General features: G+C 47.6%; 1 protein-coding gene across 1 annotated transcript in view; it reads right to left on the bottom strand.

Moving 5' to 3' along the window:
* NPLOC4 (NPL4 homolog, ubiquitin recognition factor) overlaps positions 1–18,009 on the bottom strand; it is a 42,304-nt gene extending 24,295 nt beyond the window's left edge. The window contains exons 1-8 of the mRNA XM_037913942.2: positions 17,847–18,009; positions 14,145–14,225; positions 10,832–10,944; positions 8,752–8,934; positions 5,998–6,046; positions 4,836–4,930; positions 3,500–3,623; positions 2,626–2,805 (exon numbers count right to left, since the gene is read on the bottom strand). Of these exons, the coding sequence (XP_037769870.1) occupies positions 2,626–2,805; positions 3,500–3,623; positions 4,836–4,930; positions 5,998–6,046; positions 8,752–8,934; positions 10,832–10,944; positions 14,145–14,225; positions 17,847–17,861 (840 nt within the window). The 5' untranslated portion in view covers positions 17,862–18,009. The remainder of the gene's footprint in view (positions 1–2,625; positions 2,806–3,499; positions 3,624–4,835; positions 4,931–5,997; positions 6,047–8,751; positions 8,935–10,831; positions 10,945–14,144; positions 14,226–17,846) is intronic.
* Positions 18,010–21,323: the final 3,314 nt, after the last annotated feature.

Here is a 21,323-nt window from a genome sequence, read left to right on the forward strand (position 1 = left end):
ACAATTACACATTGAACTCATCGCTATGGTCTCGGAGCACTTCTAGAGAAAGGCATAGAGGAGACCATTTTTCTGTATCCCTGTTCGACTTGGCAGGTCTAGGCTCATGTTGTGTTTGTTCAAATGTTAGAGTAGCACATAGGAAGGATCTTGGTGAATCCAAGAGCACACTCAGGCTTTCCTCTCAGCTCTGGAAAACAAGATTCAGCCATCTGGGTGTGCTTTCAAAGGCAGGAGTTTTTGTTGTTGGGTTTTGGGCTGGGGAGGAGCGGGGCTGAGATGCTCTGCCAGACAGAAGAGCAGAGTTTTCTCTCTCCAGGACAGTGGAGGAAGCTTCCTCGCTTTTACCTTACACACCATCGTGGTGCTGGAAAAGACACTACAAGCTGTACTGGCTTCCAATGCTTTTGTGTGTCCCTAAAACATATAAAGGGCTTATAATGACACTGTGCCAACAAGCTGGGCTTGGCTGTGCTGGCATTTACTAAAACCAGCAGAGTTGTTAAAGGCTTTTCACATGCGCATGCAGTAATCACTTCTCAAAGAGCTGAATGATACTTTCAGTACTGACTGTGACTTTACTCCTAGTGAATCCAATGACAAAATCAGGATTAATGAAATTCATGCTCCATACCTCCCTCAGTAGGGTGTGTACATATACATACTATGCCTATCACACACTAAACACATACAATTTGAATTCACAATAGATGGGATGTGAAAAGTCAAACTTAATCTAAAAATCTGTCTTTGGGCACGGCAGGCTTTATCTCTCTTTCTATGTTGCAATATTGAAACTGATGCAGATGCCAAAGTTTTAACACTCAGCTTCCTCGATTGTGTGGATTTCAAGGAGATTTTTAAACACGACTTGAAGGCACTTGTGGCTTGACAGAAATATGACACCTGCTGCTTTTCATTATAACTCCTAGCGGGCTTTTTAGTCCTTAAAAAGAGAAGTTAAATACCACTCCAGCTTCATTTTTTTGTACCCTTACTTGCAGATGCCATGTTACATGATGAAGCCTTGTGTATAATGCAGCCCTTCAGCGAGCAACTATACGAGGAGATACCTCCAATACCCTTTGCTAGTCTTAACATTGCTAGAGAGACTAAGGCTACGTCTACACTACGGACCTTACAGAGGCACAGCTGCGCCACTGTAAGGTCTCCTGTGTAGCTGCTCTTTGCCGGCAGGAGAAAGCGCTCCTGACAGCAGAACTAAACCACTCCCAGTGAGCAGCGGTGGCTATGTTTTTGCCAGTGAAACCTATGTCGGTTGGGGGGGAGTTTTTTCACAACCTTGACCGACAAAAGTGGTAGTGTAGACAAAGGCTAAGATCTGGCTGCTCAGTTCCATTCTAAATCAGTGGGAAGTCAGGCACTTAAAAATCACAGCCTAAGATTTTTGAATGCCCTTGCACACTGCTCTCCTGAGGTACTATTCACACTTGACACTACTATACAGTGTTGTTGTAGGCATGCTGGTCCCAGGATACGAGAGAGACAACGTGGGGGAGGGAATACCTTTTACTGGACCAGCTTCTGTTGGTGAGAGACAAGCTTTTGAGCTACTCAGACCTGGGGAAGAGCTCTGTGTAGCTCGAAGGCTTGTCTCTCACCAACAGAAGTTAGTCCAATAAAAGATATTCCCTTCCCCACTTGTCTCTCTATAGCACTAGACATTGTCAATTACATCATTCAATGTACACAGCTTCAGCTTGTTAAGGTCTGCTTCAGTTATATTAAAATCTATTTTATGTATTTGGTTTCACTAAAACAGGCTGAGGTCCAACCCTTTAAAGATAAGTCAGGCAGTGACTAGCGCCACCTAGTGACTTTTACAACTTTTACTTTTACAACCAAAAGACGCAAAACACTACAGTAGAAGTTAAAATATGAAAGTGGCGGTCAAGGTAGTGCACCGGACCAGTCTGCACCAAGGTGCTGGCCGGCTCATCATCAAACTTGACAGAGTTTGAAACGATAACGGCAGAAAGAGAGCCAGTGTCAGGTAAAATCAAACCCTAATTTACTCTCGTCTAAAATGCAGGCTACCAAGACAATGTAAAGTTAAAACTTCAGGTACTCTGCTCTAAACAGACCTATCCACCCCCACATAGCTACAGTAGATTTCTATATGGCCGATTCTTATCTAATAAAGAGAAACAATGCAATATTGACCCAAAACGTTGGTTTTGTAGACTTTTTACAACATTTGAGGGCAACAGAAATATTTCTATGAGCTTGTTTTGAAACAAACGTTTCCCACTGAAGCCTTTGCAACCCAAACAATTCCACAGAGAACTTGAAAGCCAAACCCATTCTAAGGAAGTCACTTGCACTTTGTTTCCTTTTGCACTTCCCTGTGCTTGGGCAACTAAAAATCATATAACACAAACAGCGAAAAGCAAATCTGAGTGGTAATTTCAGTGGTAATAATCTAAGATGTCACTATTAACACAGACATTTACTCATAATATATGATATTTATCTTGATAGTTTCCCTTTAGGATCTACTGCAGGAAACATCACGTGATGTCCTGAACAAAGTGGGTTCCCCGGTCCCTGATTGCCATCTTTCAGAAATAAAGCTATGACATTCTTCTGCTGAGTTATTTTTACCTGTGGAGGTTCATAGATGGCGGCTACCTCAGCCCTGATACCCAGAGGGATGTCCTTGTGCTCTGTATATCGTCCGTATAAGTACCCAAAATGCTGGTTCCCTGTCTTTCTCCAGAAGTCGAGGAAGCGATCGGCAAGCGTGTGGTTCTCAAACATTATGTTGTCGACGTGCCTGTATTTCTGTTAGATAGAAAGCAAGAGTGCTTTAGGCCAACGCCCTGATTCCAGACCAATATAATCAACTAGTTTGCCTGCTTCCAGTCCAGTCATGTCTCTCCAGACCTGCCTGGGGTGTCCCCCAACAATTAAGGAAAAAGAGTCAGAATCCTACTGGAGCAAGGGGAGGGAAGGGGAAGCCAGCTTGCTCCCTGACTCCTCCTTCCCACGACTGCTCTATCCCTCCCTGCTCCAAGCTCCTGCTGCAGCACCACACATCTCTGCCCACCAGAGCAGAACACAGTGCAGGCAGGGTGAGGGGAAAGCACTCAAAATACCCAGCACCCAAAATCAGCTCTGGCTTCTTGCTAGGCCAATAATCCCACAATCCTTTCTGACTGCAAAACATGATGGAATTTCAATGGGTTGCAACAGGAAGTTGCAAGTGGTTTTTTCGGGTCCCATGTGGGCGAAGAGTTGAGAAGCACCATCCCAATTCAGGTCCATGCAGATCTTCTCTGCACTATGGGGAAATTACTGAACCCAGCACATTTCAGAGTCTCTCTCTGCAGCAGCGAAAGACATTAACCAGCCATTTCCCTAGCAACTGACAATATGCAAAGGCTCCCAAACACCAAGATGGCTGTTCTCCTAGATGTTTTCTCCCGTTCAGAAATAAAAAAGGTAAATAACAGCACAGTCAAATGCCAAGACTCACCTGTCTGTTGAGAGTGATAGCACTTGGCTGACACTTGGTGCAAATGCCTTCTGGCCAGGGAGGATGCCCCTCACATCCAGATTTAATCTTGCAGCTGATGTTTTCCAGTGCAACGAACTTCCCCCTGAATAAGATCAGAAGAAAGGTGGGTTTTCTTTATCATATTAGAATACCTTCTGCCTCCTAGAAAGAATCTAGCAAGTCAAGCAGCAAGGCACAGAACAGACATTGTGCGCCAATACTTTGCACCTCTATAGGATACTGCAACTTGTCCAAAGTCACACAGTAAATTCAGCAGCAGAGCTAGCAATGGAAGTCAGGAGTCCTAGTCCTTCAGCTCTAACTACTGGACAACTTTCCAGTAAACTGGTGGCTCCAGCAAAAGTGTCAGAAATGCAGATAAAAGTCATTTGGCTGTAGTTTAAACAGTTTATATTGCACATGGCAAGGAACGTGTTACACTGCACGACCAAAATTAGTTTCCTTTTATGTGCACAAAATTTTGTGCAAGCTGGAGTTCTCTTAAAATGAAAGAATCCATGCTTGAAAGTTTCATTTCAGCAAGACAACCTCCCCACAGTATGAAGGGAAGGTTCCACTTGTTTCCTCTTTAAAGGAAAGGCATGCTATAATACTGATGGGTTCTCAGCCCTTAGCTCCAGGGAAAGAGACCTGTCCTGCACACAATGCTGCTGATCACATCAGTTTGTGGCCTTGCTTTGCAGCCATAGGTTTGCATCTGACATCCAGTGGCTATTTGAGTGAGAGAAGTACATAGCATGTTCGGCACCTCCTCCGCCTAAGGTACGTACCTGGGCCTCATAACGACTGTTATCTAGGTACCCAAACTAGTAACGAGTTTATCCTCGCAACCCACTGTGAGGGAGGGAAGTGCTGTCACCCGCATTTTGCAGACAGAGAACTGAGGCAAAGAGTCTTTCCTGAAGTCACACAGGGAGTCCGTGGCAGAGGGGAACTAGGCCCCAAGGGAATCTGAGCTTTGATTTTCTACAAATCTTAGTACTTAACTGAAAAGTAGAAGTGGATTTTGTCTAAAAGCTCTTCTGATCCACCAAAGCACTGTCCATCCCGCCCTAAGGTCGACTCCTGGCTTCTTGATCATACTGTGCCCTTTCTTCCTTCTACCTGATCTTCCTCCCAACTTCAGCAATGCTGCTTGTAAGCAATTACCTTGCCACAGTTTAAAGTGAAGCTACTTCTTAGGATTCATATTCCCCAGGGTTACCATATAATAGCTATTACCAACAACACTCATGCAAGGTTTGTGTACTTTGTTGTAGCTACAAGGTTCCCTTAATTGCAGTGAGTTTCTTACTTGTCTGCTCCTCCGGTCAGCTTCCTGATGTAGGCATGGAATGACATATGCTTCACAGGAGGTTCCAGATGGTTTAAATAATCTTCATCAAAAGGCTGCCAAAAAACCCACACAAAGGAGAGCCAGGTCAGACACCTGTCTGATAATACATTGATCACTGAACAAATGGGTGTTCTAGATTCAACTTTCCACTGGCTCCCAGCGTGGAAACAATCAAGAAACTCTGGGCTTTTTTTCATGGCAGTTCCTGTTTCATGTGACAGGACCACTGGGACTTCACACTATTTTTAATATTGCTTCATACTTGCTCAAAACACAGATTTTCTCCACAAATCACAGCTAGCCTCAAAGGCACAAGGCTTTTAAAATAATGACAAATAAAAAGACCAGGTGATCAAACAACCTAATAAAAAATGTTCGGAACTCATGGGGTGAAGGAGACCACACTCACTTGGGTAGGCTTTTGGGGGGAACCATTTCTGCATGCACCAGGGAAACAGTTGAGAGTATCTGTTGTCATTATGGTTGTTTTCAATCTAAATAGGGTGGAGTAGAAATCTGAGGAGAAGTACTGAGATCCGTATGGGGGAGGGGAAAAGAGAGTGAAATGAATGCAAGGAGAGGCACAGAGATCCAGAGTGAAAGTGAAGAGAGAAGATAAAACCTCTCACACAAAAGTTTGCCTGGGCTTTTAAAAGTATTTTCTGATAAATTCATTACCGCAGAAAAACAAATGCCTTGGGGGGGGAGGGATAGCTCAGTGGTTTGAGCATTGGCCAGCTAAACCCAGGGTTGTGAGTTCAATCCTTTCAGGGCCATTCAGGGATCTGGGACAAAAATTCAGGATTGGTCCTGCTTAGAGCAGGGGGTTGGACTAGATGACCTCCTGAGGTCCCTTCCAAGCCTGATATTCTATGAGCCTATGAATCATGATAAATCCTAGGTCAGCATTATAGCCAAAGGACGAACTTTGTTTCTTTAGCTATTGTTGGTGTGAACAGGAGGCCTTAGGTAACACATAAGGAGTCTGCCTCTCAGAATTGCTACCATTACAAAGCTTCAAAAAGTGTTTAAGCAGGTACAGAGAGTTTAGAGAAAGAAGTTTAACTTCAGAAAGTAACATAAATAAGTGATGGTTAAAGTGTGTAGTTTGACTCCTTACCTCTAGTGGTACGCAATGCACACATTTACCCAAAGGGCCATGTCGACATCTGTGTGAAGAGAAACAAAAGGTCACATTTAATAATGGGAAAGATACTCCATGCCAGACTTTACACTCTTTGCATAGTGTAGAGATTTGGAATGTTTGGATAACCATTTGGGCCATGAGCATCTACCGGTACATTGTGAGATAGAACATGGGGGAGAGGAGGGAATCAAAAATAATTTCACATACATTGGGAGCAAGATCTTGGATTTAACCTACAAGTCTGAGGTCACAATCGGACATTCTTAACACACCTGTTCCCCTAGTTAAACAGCTCTATGCACAGGCTTCAGATTATAATCCTTGAATTTGCAGAACTCTGATTCAGGGCAGTGTTTCAACTCAGATACGCAATGCTTTATGGTGCTTGGGGGGGGAGAGGAAGGGGGAGACTGCATTACTTTAAAGAAATGAGGACCAACACACTCATCCTTTATCAGTTGCATAAGGATGCTCTTGGAACACAGTGAAATATGCCCTTATCTAACTGATAAAATCCTGTTGGGCCAAAGTTAAGACAAGGAAAAAATCCCCTTTTGAGATGATCTCCTTAGAACCCACAGGAGCTCTGCCAGGGCATTAAGAACTGGTCAGTACTGGTTCTTAAGAGCACACCCCAGCAGAGGAACATGGCTGTTGGCTCTCACTAGGAGGATATGGATGGGAGCCAGTGCAGCACTGCTTTTAATAAGGTTGTATGAACATTATCTCTCACGTTAAAGGACCACTACAGGCTGCTAATGCACTCAGCAGAATGCCAGCCTCCCATCAAGTTTAGATTGATACGCAGCCACAAACACAGGCACAACCCTGGACATACATTTTTTATCATCATAAATATCTGTCATTGTGCTTTGACTCCCTGCTAAGAATACCTTTCTTCTCTTGAAAAATGTGGTCACATTAAACCCAGGTTTTGGTTTGGGGGTTTTTTAAACCAAGAAGTGAAGAGTTTCGCCTTTCTTGTTTGAAGATTAATGTGCCATTTCCCTCATTTATCATCCGCTCGAAAAGGTTAGACAATATTTTCCATTTAAAGGCTACGCCCTTCTGATCTTCCCTTCTGCTGCAGCACTAAAGATCAAACCATATGGGAAGACAACATAACAGGGCCGGGTGGGGCATTCAGGTTAAAAAAGTCCTGCTCATCTTTAAATCTTTGCTCAACACCACTGAGAAGTTACTTCACAAAGGGGGATCTAGTCCCAAGTCTGAGGGTAAGTGAAAATAGTAATCAGTGTTGGCAATTATTGCCATATCTTTTCCCCAATTAATGCTGTGTGACCACCCGGCCTGAGAACATTTTGTTAAGGTGTGTTTACATTTAAGGCATTATTAAAATACCTGAATGTTTATTTTTATGGGAACAAATACTACATTGCTCATCCAGAGTGCCTCTCAGTCAAAACCAGGAGGCAGTATGGTCTAGCAGACAAAGCATTGGACTGGGAATCAGGAGACATGGGTTTTATTCCCAGGTCTGACACTGGCTTGCTGAGTGACCTTGAGCAAGTCACTTCCCGCCACATGCCTCTGTTTCCCCATCTGTAAAATGGGGATAAAGGTACCTCCTTTGTAAAGCACTTTGAGATCTACTGATAAGCACTATATATAAGGGCTAGGATTATCTAAACACACTTTATAAACACTATGTCTCAACTTTCCCGTGAGCTAAGCGGATATCCTCATTTTATAGAAGGGTAAACAGAGGGCACAAGAAATTATTGCAGTGACCAGGAAGGGAGCTAGGCATCGTGCCCAGGAGTCCTGACTCCCAGTCCCCTGGGCTAGCCGGTAAACAACACTTCCACACACTCCTTTGACTCTTGTCGTTTTGCCTTTATAAAGACTGCTGGACCTGAGATGGCAAAGGTTCCCAGCAAGTACAAGCCCCCGCTCACCACACGGGTATCTTGTAACAAGGGATAGCTGTGGTGGCTTAATCTGAGCATGAGGGGGAACATTAGTGGGCTGGGGGAACAACCAGAGCACCTGACCAAAGGCGTGCATGAACCATTGCAACCAAGATCCTCTGTTATTCCTGGATGCCTAGGTAGCAGCCCTGGCTAAAAGGGATTTTTTCCATTTGTGGCTTTCATGTGGGATCCAGACTATGCCACAGTTTATCTATGCCTGTCACCTCAAGCCTGGATTAATGTAACACACACTATAGGAAATACACACAAACCATATGGAAACAGAAGCTACTTCAGAACGCAGCCCGCTGCTTATTAGGCAGGTGTCAGACTGGGAGCATATTCCAGAATTGTTCCGCACTCTGCACTAACTACCAGTACATTTCTAAACAGAAGTCAAGGTGCTGACTTTAATCTGGATAGCCGTAAAGGGGTTGGGAATAGAGATCATCATCAGATGCACTTCAGCTGGAGCCACCTTGGTTTAAACAGGTTGTGGCTGTCAGCAGGTCCTTCTTGGCAAAGGCCCTACGGTTTGGAATCTGCTTGCACCCTTGGCTTGCCAGAGTCCAGATTTAACTTTCTAGGATAACAGCAAAATCTATTTTTCCTTGTGCGTATTTCCAAAGAGGTGGGGGGGGCCAATGAGCGGTGTATGGTTTAGAAGGAAGGCCGTTCGTTTAACACACTTACTGGTTATCAGTTTCCTACTGGACATTATTGTAAATGTTAACAACCACCAAGCATGAGGTCAGCACTACAGAATCTAGTTAGAAAGCACAGTAGTACTTACAGTTGCTGGTCTCGATTCCTGTAAATCTTCCCATCCTGTTTGATTAGGTACTGGTCGATCTCATCTTCCACCAAGTGCGGGACCCCCAAGGGGCGCAACAGCCCTTGGGAGATAGAGGTGTCCATGTTCTCAGAGGAAGAGCCAGCAGGGCTCGAGGGGAAGAGGAACAACATATCACCATGCCTATGTGGGGAGAAAGAGAAACAAGCACTGCTTTGGAACGTGCCTAACTTTCTACATACACAGTGGGGCAAACGAGCCATTAGGAAAGCATCTGCTCTGTAGGTTAGAGTACAGTTCAAGATACATTATCTCCACCTCCCTTTCTTTCAGCAATAACTCATTTGACCGTAATTTTCACTGTATCCACTCTGAGAAACCTACGGCTTCTGTCTGAGTTACCTGATGAGATTTCTAAGCTTCCTTACTGGCATGTAACTATAAAACGTACCTTCGCTAATGCACATCTACCACAGCTTCCAGAACCTGAAATCTGGAGACACGAGTAGCATAAATGAGCTAGCACAACACTAACAACTACCTTCCAAAGCCATTTCATTTGCCAGCTAGCTAGTGCGCCTGCTGTTTTGCCCATTTGCAGGATGCCCTCAAACACTGGTGCTGAATTCTGCCTCTAGCACCAGCAAAATAAAGAGGCAGCTTTCACCAAGAACAGAGCCAAAGAAAAATAAAGAGAACAGAGTGGAAGGGGTTAAAAGGAGAGAAACAACAGCTTCAGCAGGGCAAAGGGCTAACTAGGTTGCCTACACTTGTAGTCAGGTGTCTTCCGAAGGTGTTTTTTGCACTATTATGGAATACAAATGAGTTAACTTTGTTTGGTGCCCTTCCTTTTGCACCAACACCCACACTAGAAAAGGTGATGGGTGGGCTGAAAGAACATTGCCAATAATCTCTGACTAGGGAGGGCTGGAGCTCTGGCTCATTCGAAATGGACTCCAGCAGCAATGCAGTGTGGGTGGAGGGGTGCAGAAGATAGGGAGGAGGAAAAAATGATGCAATTCCCTCTTGGCCATAGAGGAGCAAAAGAGGAGTCTGGTACAGGCTTATTACAGTGGTGGGCAGCACTATAAAACCCTAAGCTAGGTGACTACCATGGGCCGCCCCAGACAGTAACTTTTGGTAGCCCACATTTCCACAACACTGCAACCAATCCAGTGTGCCTTGCCACTCGTGACAGGCCTGACACGGGTGTGACGAAGTGGGGATTTCCCCTTGTTACGTTGTAGGAGAACCTATTTGAGTCTTACTGTTTTGCACGAATGGGGTGTGTGCCTCAGTTTCCCTGTGTACTGCACCAATTCCTAGGTGGTGAGAATAAGGGGGTGTGGCTTTTGCGGAGGCTGCTCCATTGCCTGCATGATGCTACAGCCGCCTCTTTGTAACCTGAAACTCAGGAGGGGGATGCAGCCACGTGACTTTTGGCTCAGGAAGCGAGACCGGCCGGGCAGGGGCCAGGCAGCTGGAAGCGAGTCATTCTGGGCTGGCTTGGAAGTCGGGGAGGACCAGAGCCAGGCTCTGGGCTCCCTTCCCCCCACACCCCCCAAGATGGAATTGGCTGAAAGTCACTGATTTCTGTAATAGCAAGTTCTGTTCTATGCTGTATTCATGTTGACTAATAAACCTTCCGTTTTGCCGGCTGGCTGAGAGTCACGTCTGACTGCAGAGTTGGGGTGCAGGGCCCTCTGGCTTCCCCAGGAGCCCCGCCCGGGCAGACTTGCTGCAGGAAGCATGGTGGGTAAGGGAATGCTGAATGCTCTGAGGTCAGACCCAGGAAGGTCGAAGCTGTGTAGGCTTCTTGCCCTGGAGACAGTATGCTCAGAGAGAGGAGGCGGCTCCCCCAGCGTCCTGACTGGCTTCATACAGAGTAGTTCCAGAGCACTGACCTGGTGACTCAGTGACAATGGACAATTGCAGGGAATACTGAAGCTTGTAGTTTTGTCCATTAGTTACCACATAGGCACAGAAGGGAGAAATTAGACAGGTTTGCCAAAAGGGGTAAGGCACATTCTACTGTACAACGTTCTCTCTGCATCCCTGGTATTCTCTGTCAAGAACTTACTTTATTTTCAGTAGATGGAGGGATTTGTTCTGTGATGCTGTGATCTCACCAGTCCTGTTTCTATTGACGTACACAGAAAAGCCATTATTCCTGAAGCCAAACTCTTTTGCAACCTAAGAAATAAGAGATGAATGAGACAACACAGAACACTTCACATGTGTGTCCTCACTGTGGGGGAGAAAATAAGAAAGGCCTAGCAGTATTTTAACTGAACCCATCCTCCCACTGTGTAGAGAAGATTGTCGGGGAGCTAAAAAACACAAAACCTAACAAGGAATTTACAAGAAAACAAGAGCTGACAGAAATATGGACCTCTGCAGGTCATAAAGACAACGATGGAAGTAAATAAAATACATACATAACATTGAGTGTTTGCTATAAAACCAGGCGACCTTCACTTGGGGTGGGGAAGTGTCAGTCACTATTATCCAAATCTCCACTCTCCCATGCCAGCTTCTGCAGAATACTGCACCCACCAAGTCACCTTCGCCCCAACCCACCCCAAACCCCTTTCCTTCCTTCCTTCCTTGTTCAAGAGCCTCACATACATCTCTGCTCTCATTTCTCAGTCACAGATTTCCACACAATCTTCACTCTCTTCTGCTCCCTTTTTCATTTCTTTACACTGTTGACCATGTGCCTTTCTTTACGCTAGACTTTATGCTTGCAAAAGCCTCTTCCTTCAGACTACCAGACAGCTTCCCTTTCATCCTTTAAGTGCCTCAATTAAAACCCACTTTCTCTTAACCTTGCAATGTTGACTTCAGTTCAATAGCATCTCTGCCCATTTATACATCTGATCTTTTAAGAGCTAGACAACTTAAAAGCTGAGTTAGAAGTAGCTTCAGGTGCTGTACCTGCTCCCCTAAGTCCCTCTGCCAATTTCTGTAGCTTCATTTTTTTTTTTTATATATATATAAAAAATATTTCTCCCCCGTTGCTTTTGTCAAACCCACAGACAGAGTAAATGGACTACACACAGGACACAATCAAGCACGCGATCCACAAAATGCTGCCAAGCACACAAAGTAAAATGGAAAACGATAGAATACAGTTTGTTTTCTCTAACCTCTTAATTATAGTGAACTGAGGCGTGAATTTTAGCAAAAGAAGGTAAGTTATTCAGAGGAATGTGATTTCTAAATTGTCCCTTTAACTTGTGTACTTTACTTGCCTGAAGTGAACCATCAGCTCTTCAGGTCAGAGACCTCGTATATTATGGAGGAAGCAAATTCTACAACTATGAACAAAATTACAGGTTTTCCCAGGTTTAAAGTTCTAACCTGAACGTAGGTGGCCAACTGATTCTGCTTTTGCTGCATGAAGCGAAGGAATTCCCATACTAGATCAGACCACTGGTCCATCTAGTTGAGTATCCTGGCCTGGGATATATGGTGTTATGTGCTCTGAAAGATGGAGTGTCAGAACTATTAAGTGCCTTATGGCATAACATTTTGAAATTAATATAGTATTTGTGCAGGATCAACTAAGAGGAGATCACAGGCCAGGAAGGAGCAAAGCCCTGGTTTATAAACTATATCCTCAATAATTAGCAAATGCTACAAAGAAAGTTATGACAAATACAGTGAAAAGGAGATTTGTGTTTTGAGCAAGATATGTTTGAATGTTCTTCCAATAAGCAGGTACTCCTTTAACAGAATTCTGCCTGTCCTTCATCTTTAGTCTATACAAGCTTTTCTTAAGGTGTCAAGTAAAAAATTAAATTTAATCAGAAACAGAAAAAGCTATAATCTGAGGTTTAAATTACAACTGTCTAGTTAGATGAAACACCCTCTATACATATTGGCATTTGAGTAGTTAAACCTAAACCCATTAAGATTCAAGAAGCCTAGTCACTGATGTGTTACAGCCTGTAATGTCTCTCTTAGAATAAATCCTGTATCAGAAAGAAAAAAAAGAGTATCTCCCCATAGCACAAATCGCAGAATGCTTAGTTCATCCTCCCTAGCAAGGTAAAGTGAAATCCAGGCAGTTTGGAGGGAAGGATTAAGAACACAATAAAACAAGATATTCCTCTTGCTAACAGAAAAGGACCAAGCTTAAAGATTCCATGTTACTCCCAATGTCCCAGGAGATGGAGAGGAAAAAAAAGATTGTAGGAGGAATGCAAAATATCTGAGATTCTTGCTCCCTCTAAAACAATGAATTTGAGACACTAACCATCTGTGTATCAAACAAAAGATGACCACCTGACACCCAATATAAAATTAACTCTATGTGCTCCTCACATTTCCAATTATGGAATTAGTTCCCCCAGCAATCTGTTCCTAAAAGACCACATAAGGATCTCAAAATTGCTCAATATCTTTCCCTAACCTCCAAAACTATGTTGGAAGAGCCCCTGTGGCCTTCAAAGAACACTGCAACAGAAAACACGAAACAGTACTCAAGGAGCAAAGTAAACAGCTAACAGTTAATTTCTACTCAAATGATGTCTAAAAAGGCCAATCACTTGTGGCAGATATTGAATACTCTCTATATACACTTCCCATTTAATTCTCAATCTCTTGTCCCCCACAAGCCCATTATTTATAGTATTTAACATAATTTTGTGTGTATACATTGTAGTTCTTTCTTTTCAGGTCTCTGATTCATTTGGTGACATTGAACCAGGGTTGATGTTGGTGACGTGACTGGAAGTATCAAGGTGGAAAAGGAATCAGATTAACTCCCTCTGCACACACTGTTAGCAACAAGAGGAATGGAATGTGAAAGCATGTAAAATTAATGCAGTTTTGATAAAATGTTACAGGATTTCCCTGTATTAATTCCTGTATAGATGTACAGACCAAAAAATATACAGTCCAACCCATTTTAAAAACAAATCATGTCTCATCACCCAAAGTAACGGTTTTCAAACAGTGAAGCGTAACTGATTTTTCAAGCAACCATACCTCGAACACTGTCTCAGTCACTGCTTTATCAGAATTTTAAAACAACAAAGAAAATCACACCTGAGAAAGTTGAGGTTGAATTTGTTTACATAAATTGGGATGAGGGTTTCAAAACTGGGTTTAACACAGAAAGCCAGTTTCAGTGTAAATGTGGAGAGATTGTTCTGGTTAATGCATGGTGATCCATGCAGCCACCATCAGGCTACCCTGATTCGGTTGAGCATATATCAGTCATTAAAGAAAGTCTCTGTGTATACACCCAGTAAGCGAAGTAGTTCCCAAAAGCACAGCCATCTAGAGTGGCTAAATTCTGGGCAGCCAGAGCACTATCCTAGCTATGCTCAGAAGAGAGCAGGGAAGCCGGCAGATAAGTGATGAAATGCTGAAAGCCAGGATACCTTTTTTAGAAATGTTGCAACTGTTTCTCGTTTTGCTGCCGTGATGCGCTTCACGCCCTCCGGCGACTGGACACGGATTATCTGTGGAGAATTAAAAGGTATATTCGGTCACACAACAAAGCAATACTATGTCCTGTCCTGGTTTCGCTTCTGAGCAATAGACGTTCCCCACTTTTGAAGACATGAAACAAAGCAAGTATCATCACAACCTCTCACCCTGACCACACCCTTTTCCCATTACTGAAGTCATTCTTAGGATGCAATTACAGAATTATGGGGGGGAAGTTTACCTACCATATCCAGAGCATAAAACCAATAATTTCACATTATTTGCTAGATACTTTACTCTGAAACACAAGGCATTTTTACAAACAGGTTTAAAAAGTCAATGATGGCACTGAGCTTATTTTTCTGATGAAACTTCTGCATTTAGACACGAAGCAAAACATGCAGCATTATTAGAGGATAACTCAAAGCTTTTATCAGAGCAGTTTAGTCAATCCCCCAAGTTCCTTTACAGAGGAACTTAGCTAACCTGCAGTATTAAGGGTCATCTTCAGTGTTATTTCATTTCAACCACATTACTGACAGTTGGCATCTATTTCCAATAAAGAGAATAAGAGAATTTTAAGTCATTGGGGCACAAGGCATTACTGGGGAACGTTAATAGAATTTCCATTGCAAGCCTCCATTTGGGATCGGAGAGATGAGTAAAGCCACCTGCTTTTGGGAAAAGGGGCCAAAGGCAATTGTTCCCATAAAGGCAGGCTTGGCTGTGGATCAGTGGCACAACTGTCAGTATGTCTTACACTTCTCAGGAGTGTGAAAGTGACTAAAGCTCTGCCAGCACGTCAGAGCTGCTGCAAGCCCAGAGTACAAAGCAGCAGGAGGATATGCAGTGACGAGCCAGGCTGCTCTTACAAACACCAATCTGAAAGACAGCCGGGCATAGCTTGACATGTGACAGCAAGAGGCTGCCAGAGTGCTCCAGAATGCCCTCCTTCAAAGTTATTTTCTCATGTATTACCGCTCCACTGTTCTGTGTGTGAATACATGGAACGTGCTAGAAACAGGAAATGTTTGTAACAGACTACTCTCTTGTTTGAGTGCAAATTGCTGCACTGTCTCTTCCCCCAGAGAAGTGTGCACAACACAGGTGAGGGCCAGATTCATTAATACTATATTTCAGGGTGCACCTAAAGGACTATGGGATAACCCCCACCTTGCTTTGATTTTTCAAACACGCATGGAACCTGAACACACACTGCATTTCCTGCTTGGAAAGCCCCCTACTTACATTTAATCAGCCTAAGAATGCTGAAACAAGGCTCTAAAGATCTTTTAAAATGTTCAAGTGTCTCCCACTTATGGGGCTTACTGAAACTATTTGATGGGCTAATGGGACTCAGGCTGTTGAACACCCTGAAGCATTCTCTCTGCCATTGGCTAAGAAGATGATGTCTCCACACAATTCCCAGGTGGCACTGGAGCTAGCCAGAGATCAGAACAGACAATATTTAACCGCCTGGCACTAGAATGGCAGCATAGAGCTATACCACCGGGTCCTAAGTCGAACCTTTTCTATAGCAATATATGACCAATCAGCTGTGTATCTTACTTTGGTGCGTTCAGCTCAAGACAGTGTTTCAAACAAGATCTCCCGCATCAATGTCACAGTAACTAACATGAAGTGTTGGGGGGAGAAAAGGAATACTTTGACATAACTCAGTTAAAAAAAAAAAAGATGTTTTCTGCTGCTCAGGTGACCCAAGAAAATGATAAAAGGAAGGCAATATCTGTAACATCCAGATGTTGAGAGGAAGACAGCTGCCAGTTGCTGCCTCACTAAAGATGCCCCCAAGAACACACACACGAGGCCTAATGGGATCTATTTCCTGGATGATGTCACTGTTGGCCAAAGTCTTGCCTACAAGAGTAGCGTAGATGCTTGTGATTTGGGAAGTCAATGGATACGCTCTGTTTTCAACAGCAGGGCTTGCCTGGCAGCTTTAGAAAAAAAAATTAAAAACAAACCCTGTTTTGTTGCAAGGTTCCAGAATTTTTCCAAACATTTTCAATAACTTTTTTGTTTTGTCAGTTTCTATACCCAGGTCTCTCTCCATTGGCAAGAGGATAACTAACATGGAAGAACACACTAGAGGACAAGGACAGACTGGGCATCCGCATGCAACAAACGAGATCAATTGATTTAGCAGCCTAACAACTGGCAAATTACAGGTCTATCAAGATAAACCTTTACAAAGAGTAAAGGAACTGTGTTTATATGCAGTTCCAGTTAAACCAGTTTCTAGCATGGATGATCAACTCATGCGGATGAAGACAAACTGCATTTGAAGAACAGCATTCTAGCCTAAAATTTGGCTAAAGCCAGAAGGTGGCTTTCAAACAGAGTTTTAACTTGGTTCTGCCCCCATCCAAAGGGGTCTCTGACTTGGGGAATTCTCCCACTGCCACTCCTGGACACCAGTATTTTCATCTCAATGTCATCTAGACCTGCATTAGACAACAGGGTGGTAAACATGCTGGCAGCTGGTCCAACATGAGTACTCCCAACATGGCTAGAACCGGTGCTGCAGTACTGGTGGGAGAGTTTTAAGAAGACGTTCAGCGTACACAAGGGTTTAGGCACTGTCCACACTGGAATCACAACTGTGTTTTGAACAACCTTTGCACATGGCTGTCGACTGCAGTTTCCCTCACTAGTGCAGATACAGACTATGACATAACATGTCTGTTGTATATGCTGGACGGAGATTTAGTGGGGGAAAGAGGGAGGTTACATTTAGTCTGATTTTTAATAAACCCATCAAGCGCTCCAGGCACACAAGCAAGCCATTTCATGGGAAGAGGTATTTTAATGTTCCCAGTGGATATGGTCCTTCCCCCCCAGCCCAATGGAACCAACCCTTTAATCCCCCCCCCAACGTCTCCATCTCAATCCCCAGCCCAAAACTTAAAAGCCGGGGGGGGGGGGGCGGAGGGGGGCGCGGAGAAGCCTTCAAATGGGCCCTAAAGGTGAAAAACGTTAGGGTCTGCCAGAGCCAGGCTTGAGGAAAACGGGGAGATGGTGAGAACTCCGGCTTGACAAGGCGCCGGCTGGGATGCTTGAGCTGGGGCTGGTCCTGCTGCGAGCAGGGGGTGGGACGAGATGGCTCCTGAGGTCCCCCCAAGCCCTGAGAGTCTGTGATTCCATGAACGCCAAGACCGCTGTGGAGACCCCCCCTCTCGCTGGGGGGGGGGATCGCCCTCTCGCTGGGGGGGGGGGATCGCCCTCTCGCTGGGGGGGGGGATCGCCCTCTCGCTGGGGGGGGGGATCGCCCTCTCGCTGGGGGGGGGGGGGGTTCTGCGCCCCTTGGGAAGGCGTGAGGGTCTCACGCGGCCGCCTGCGCGGGGGAGCAGCAGCTGGGCTGACTCCAGCCCCCCTTGCCCGGGGCGGGGGGCTGCCGCCCTTGGGCCTCGGGGTCGGCAGCTGTTTCCGGTGGGGTATTTGGTGCGGGCCCGGCGGGGTTCCCCGCTCCCCGGTTCGGGGCGGGCCGCGGGGCCGGTTCGGGGGCCCTGCCCGGCGCGGAGCGGGGGGTTCCCGGGGAAGGGCCCCGCCCGGCTGCCCCGGGGCCCGCCCCAGCCGCTGGGGTCTCGGGGCCCCGGCCGACCTGCTGCCTCACCCGCCCGGCCCCGACTCACGATCGTCTCCGCCATGGCGCTGGCGGCCCCGCCCGACCTCGCCCGCCCGCTCCCGGGGCCGGTTCCCGAGCGGCCGCCTCGTCCCCCGGCTCCGGCCTCCGGCGCCCCCGCTCCGCGCGCGCCGGCGTCAGCGGCCCCGCGCCCGCCAACCCCGACAACAAGGTTCCGGGCAGGAACGTTCCCCCCGCCCAGCTCCCTGTGGGGAGCCGCGACCCACCCACAGATCCCTCTAGTCCCGCCCCATAGCCCCTCCGGGTACCCCCCAGAACCCGCCCGGTCCCGCCCCATAGCCCCTCCCCGGGTACCCCACAGAACCCCCCGGTCCTGCCCCATAACCCCTCCGGGTACCCCACAGAACCCTTCCGGTCCTGCCCCATAGCCCCTCCCCAGGTACCCCACAGAACCCCCCGGTCCTGCCCCATAACCCCTCCGGGTACCCCACAGGAACCCCCCCATAACCCCTTCCCGGGTATCCCACAGAACCCTCCCCAGTCCCGCCCCATAACCCCTCCGGGTACCCCCCAGAACCCTTCCGGTCCCGCCCCATAGCCCATCCCTGGGTACCCCGCAGAATCCCCCGGTCCTGCCCCATAACCCCTCCGGGTACCCCACAGAACCCCCCCCCCCATAACCCCTTCCCGGGTATCCCACAGAACCCTCCCCTGTCCCCCCCATAGCCCCTCCGGGTACCCCCCAGAACCCGCCCGGTCCCGCCCCATAGCCCCTCCCTGGGTACCCCGCAGAACCCCCCGGTCCTGCCCCATAACCCCTCCGGGTACCCCACAGGAACCCCCCCCATAACCCCTTCCCGGGTATCCCACAGAAGCCTCCCCTGTCCCCCCCATAGCCCCTCCGGGTATCCCCCAGAACCCGCCCAGTCCCGCCCCATAGCTCCTCCCCAGGTACCCCACAGAACCCCCCGGTCCTGCCCCATAAACCGTCCGGGTACCCCACAGAACCCCCCCCCCATAACCCCTTCCCGGGTATCCCACAGAACCCTCCCCTGTCCCCCCCATAGCCCCTCCGGGTACCCCCCAGAACCCGCCCGCTCCCGCCCCATAGCTCCTCCCCAGGTACCCCACAGACCCCCCCGGTCCTGCCCCATAACCCCTCCGGGTACCCCACAGAACCCCCATAACCCCTTCCCGGGTATCCCACAGAACCCTCCCCAGTCCCGCCCAATAACCCCTCCGGGTACCCCCCAGAACCCTTCCGGTCCTGCCCCATAGCCCCTCCCCAGGTACCCCACAGAACCCCCCGGTCCTGCCCCATAACCCCTCTGGGTACCCCACAGAACACCCCGCCCCATAACCCCTTCCTGGGTATCCCACAGAACCCTCCCCGGTCCCACCCCATAACCCCTCCGGGTACCCCCCAGAACGCCCCCTGGTCCCGCCCCAGAACCCCTCCCTGGGTACCCCACAGAATCCCCCCAGTCTCACCCATAACCCCTCCGGGTACCCCAGAGAACCCCCCGTCATAACCCCTCCCCGGGTACCCCACAGAACCCCCAGTCTGCCCCATAACCCCTCCGGGTACCCCACGGAATTCCCCCCGGTCCCGCCCCATAGCCCCTCCTTGGATACCCCACAGAACCCCCCCTGGTCCTGCCCCATAATTCCTCCCGGGTACTCCACAGAATCCCCCCCGGTCCCGTCCCATAACTCCTCCGGGTACCCCACAGAATGCTCTCCTCCCTTCCCCCCGGCAGTCCCTCCCCATCCTCCTATCCCCCATTCACCCAGGCATGATCCTAGTGTGAGGGGTTCTGACCCCCAGCTCAGTTCTGACTGATCCTGTGACTGAGGCAAAGCCAGGCCCAAGGCAGGAGGCAGCCAGCCAGACTTCGGGGGTTCTCTCAGATGATTATTTGACACTGAACAGAGCTGGGGCAGGCCCTGTTCATGCTGCAAAGGAGATGACTCTTTAGCTCTTCGGACCCACTGGTGTCTGCAGTACTGATTATTACCCTGATGTAAAATACAGAATACTTTATGAAATGCCAAGGCAAATGGCTCTTGGAGCCCCAGCCCCAGCAATGAACTAGTCTTGCAGGCACAAATGATCCCCACCCAGCAGCCAAAAAACCAAATCGTAGACGAATAATGAATTAAATCAGGCAGGCAATAAATCAGAACAGCAAGACAGTCCCCTCTGTGCCCTCCACCCCCCCCCAGAATATACCCTCCACCTTTCCCCCAAGCCCTTTTGCAGCCTGCCCAGCAGCCATCAAGTTTGGGCTAGTTCAGGTCACATACGTTTCAAAAAGGCATGTTCCTTGACAAAGAGGAACCCTGGGGTGAGGCGGGTCAGGGTATGTAGGGGAACAGCCCCGGTGAACTCTCAGGCCTTTCAGTTACTGTAGACAGATCTGGGTGAGAGGTGGTTACTGAAATATTTAGGGCCTGGAATACCAAGGGCTTTGTATTCTCACACCAAGGCCCTGAGCTGTGTCCTTTAGCATGACAGAAGTCAGCGCAGATCCCAGAGGGGTAACTAACTCCCTGCCTTCTATTTGAAGAAGCAACCGTCTGCCACGAATTGCAGTCTCTGGCTACATTTCAAGAAAAGCCCAGTTACCCATGTCAGTAATTCACATTAATGAAGCAGGAGCTTGCCATTCCTCTCGAGTCCGTCCTGCAGGATGAAATCACTTGTGCCACAAAATCAGCTAGTAATGAGACCAAGTCATGATGCTATGTCACTACTGCATCCCAGTGCTCTTCATCACCTCTGGCTTCTTTCATCCCCCTGCAAGCGCATGAGAACTGGGGCTGTGCCGTAAATATGAGGATGGGTGGGGAGCTTGTTGAGAATTATCCCTGCTTCTGACCCCTAGTGGTGCTGATGGGGCAGCCCAGCAGTGTCCTAGCTCAGCAAAGCGGTCACCACTTCTGAGTCTGGGTCCTGGACTGGAGGGGCCCCGGGCCGGCCCGCTGCGAACTGTCATTCTCAGCTCTGGATGGGGAGCAGGTGAAAAGCAGGGAGGATGTCAGTCATCACCTCCCTCTCCAGGGACCTCCAGTAGCGATTCGCTGAAGGGACTGAAGTGTTCATTCAGCACCCGTCAATTCTCCTGTTAGCGTGTGCACAAAGGGGCCTGCTGGAAGAGAGCAGGAATTGCGTATAATAAGGGGCAATCCAGGATTGTTCTACAGGACTGGGCCAGGTTAGATACAGGGTAACATTTTCAAAGGTGTCCACATGACTTGGGAACCTCACTCCCATTCTGAAAAGGGAGTTAGGCCATGTCTACACAACAGCTGCGACAGCTACACTTACGACGCTGCTGCGTGCCATAGTCTAGATGTTCCTGCATCAGTGGAAGGGGGGTTTCTTTCTATGTAGGTAACGGACCACTTCAAGAGGTGGTAGCTAGGTCAGTGGAAGAATCCTTCCTTCAACCTAGCTGCATCTACCCCGGGGCTAGGTTGACCTAACTATGGCACTCAAGGAGTGAAATTGCCTTTTACAGCC

This window comes from Chelonia mydas, chromosome 14 (genome assembly GCF_015237465.2).
Source record: "Chelonia mydas isolate rCheMyd1 chromosome 14, rCheMyd1.pri.v2, whole genome shotgun sequence".
Lineage (NCBI taxonomy): Eukaryota > Metazoa > Chordata > Testudines > Cheloniidae > Chelonia > Chelonia mydas.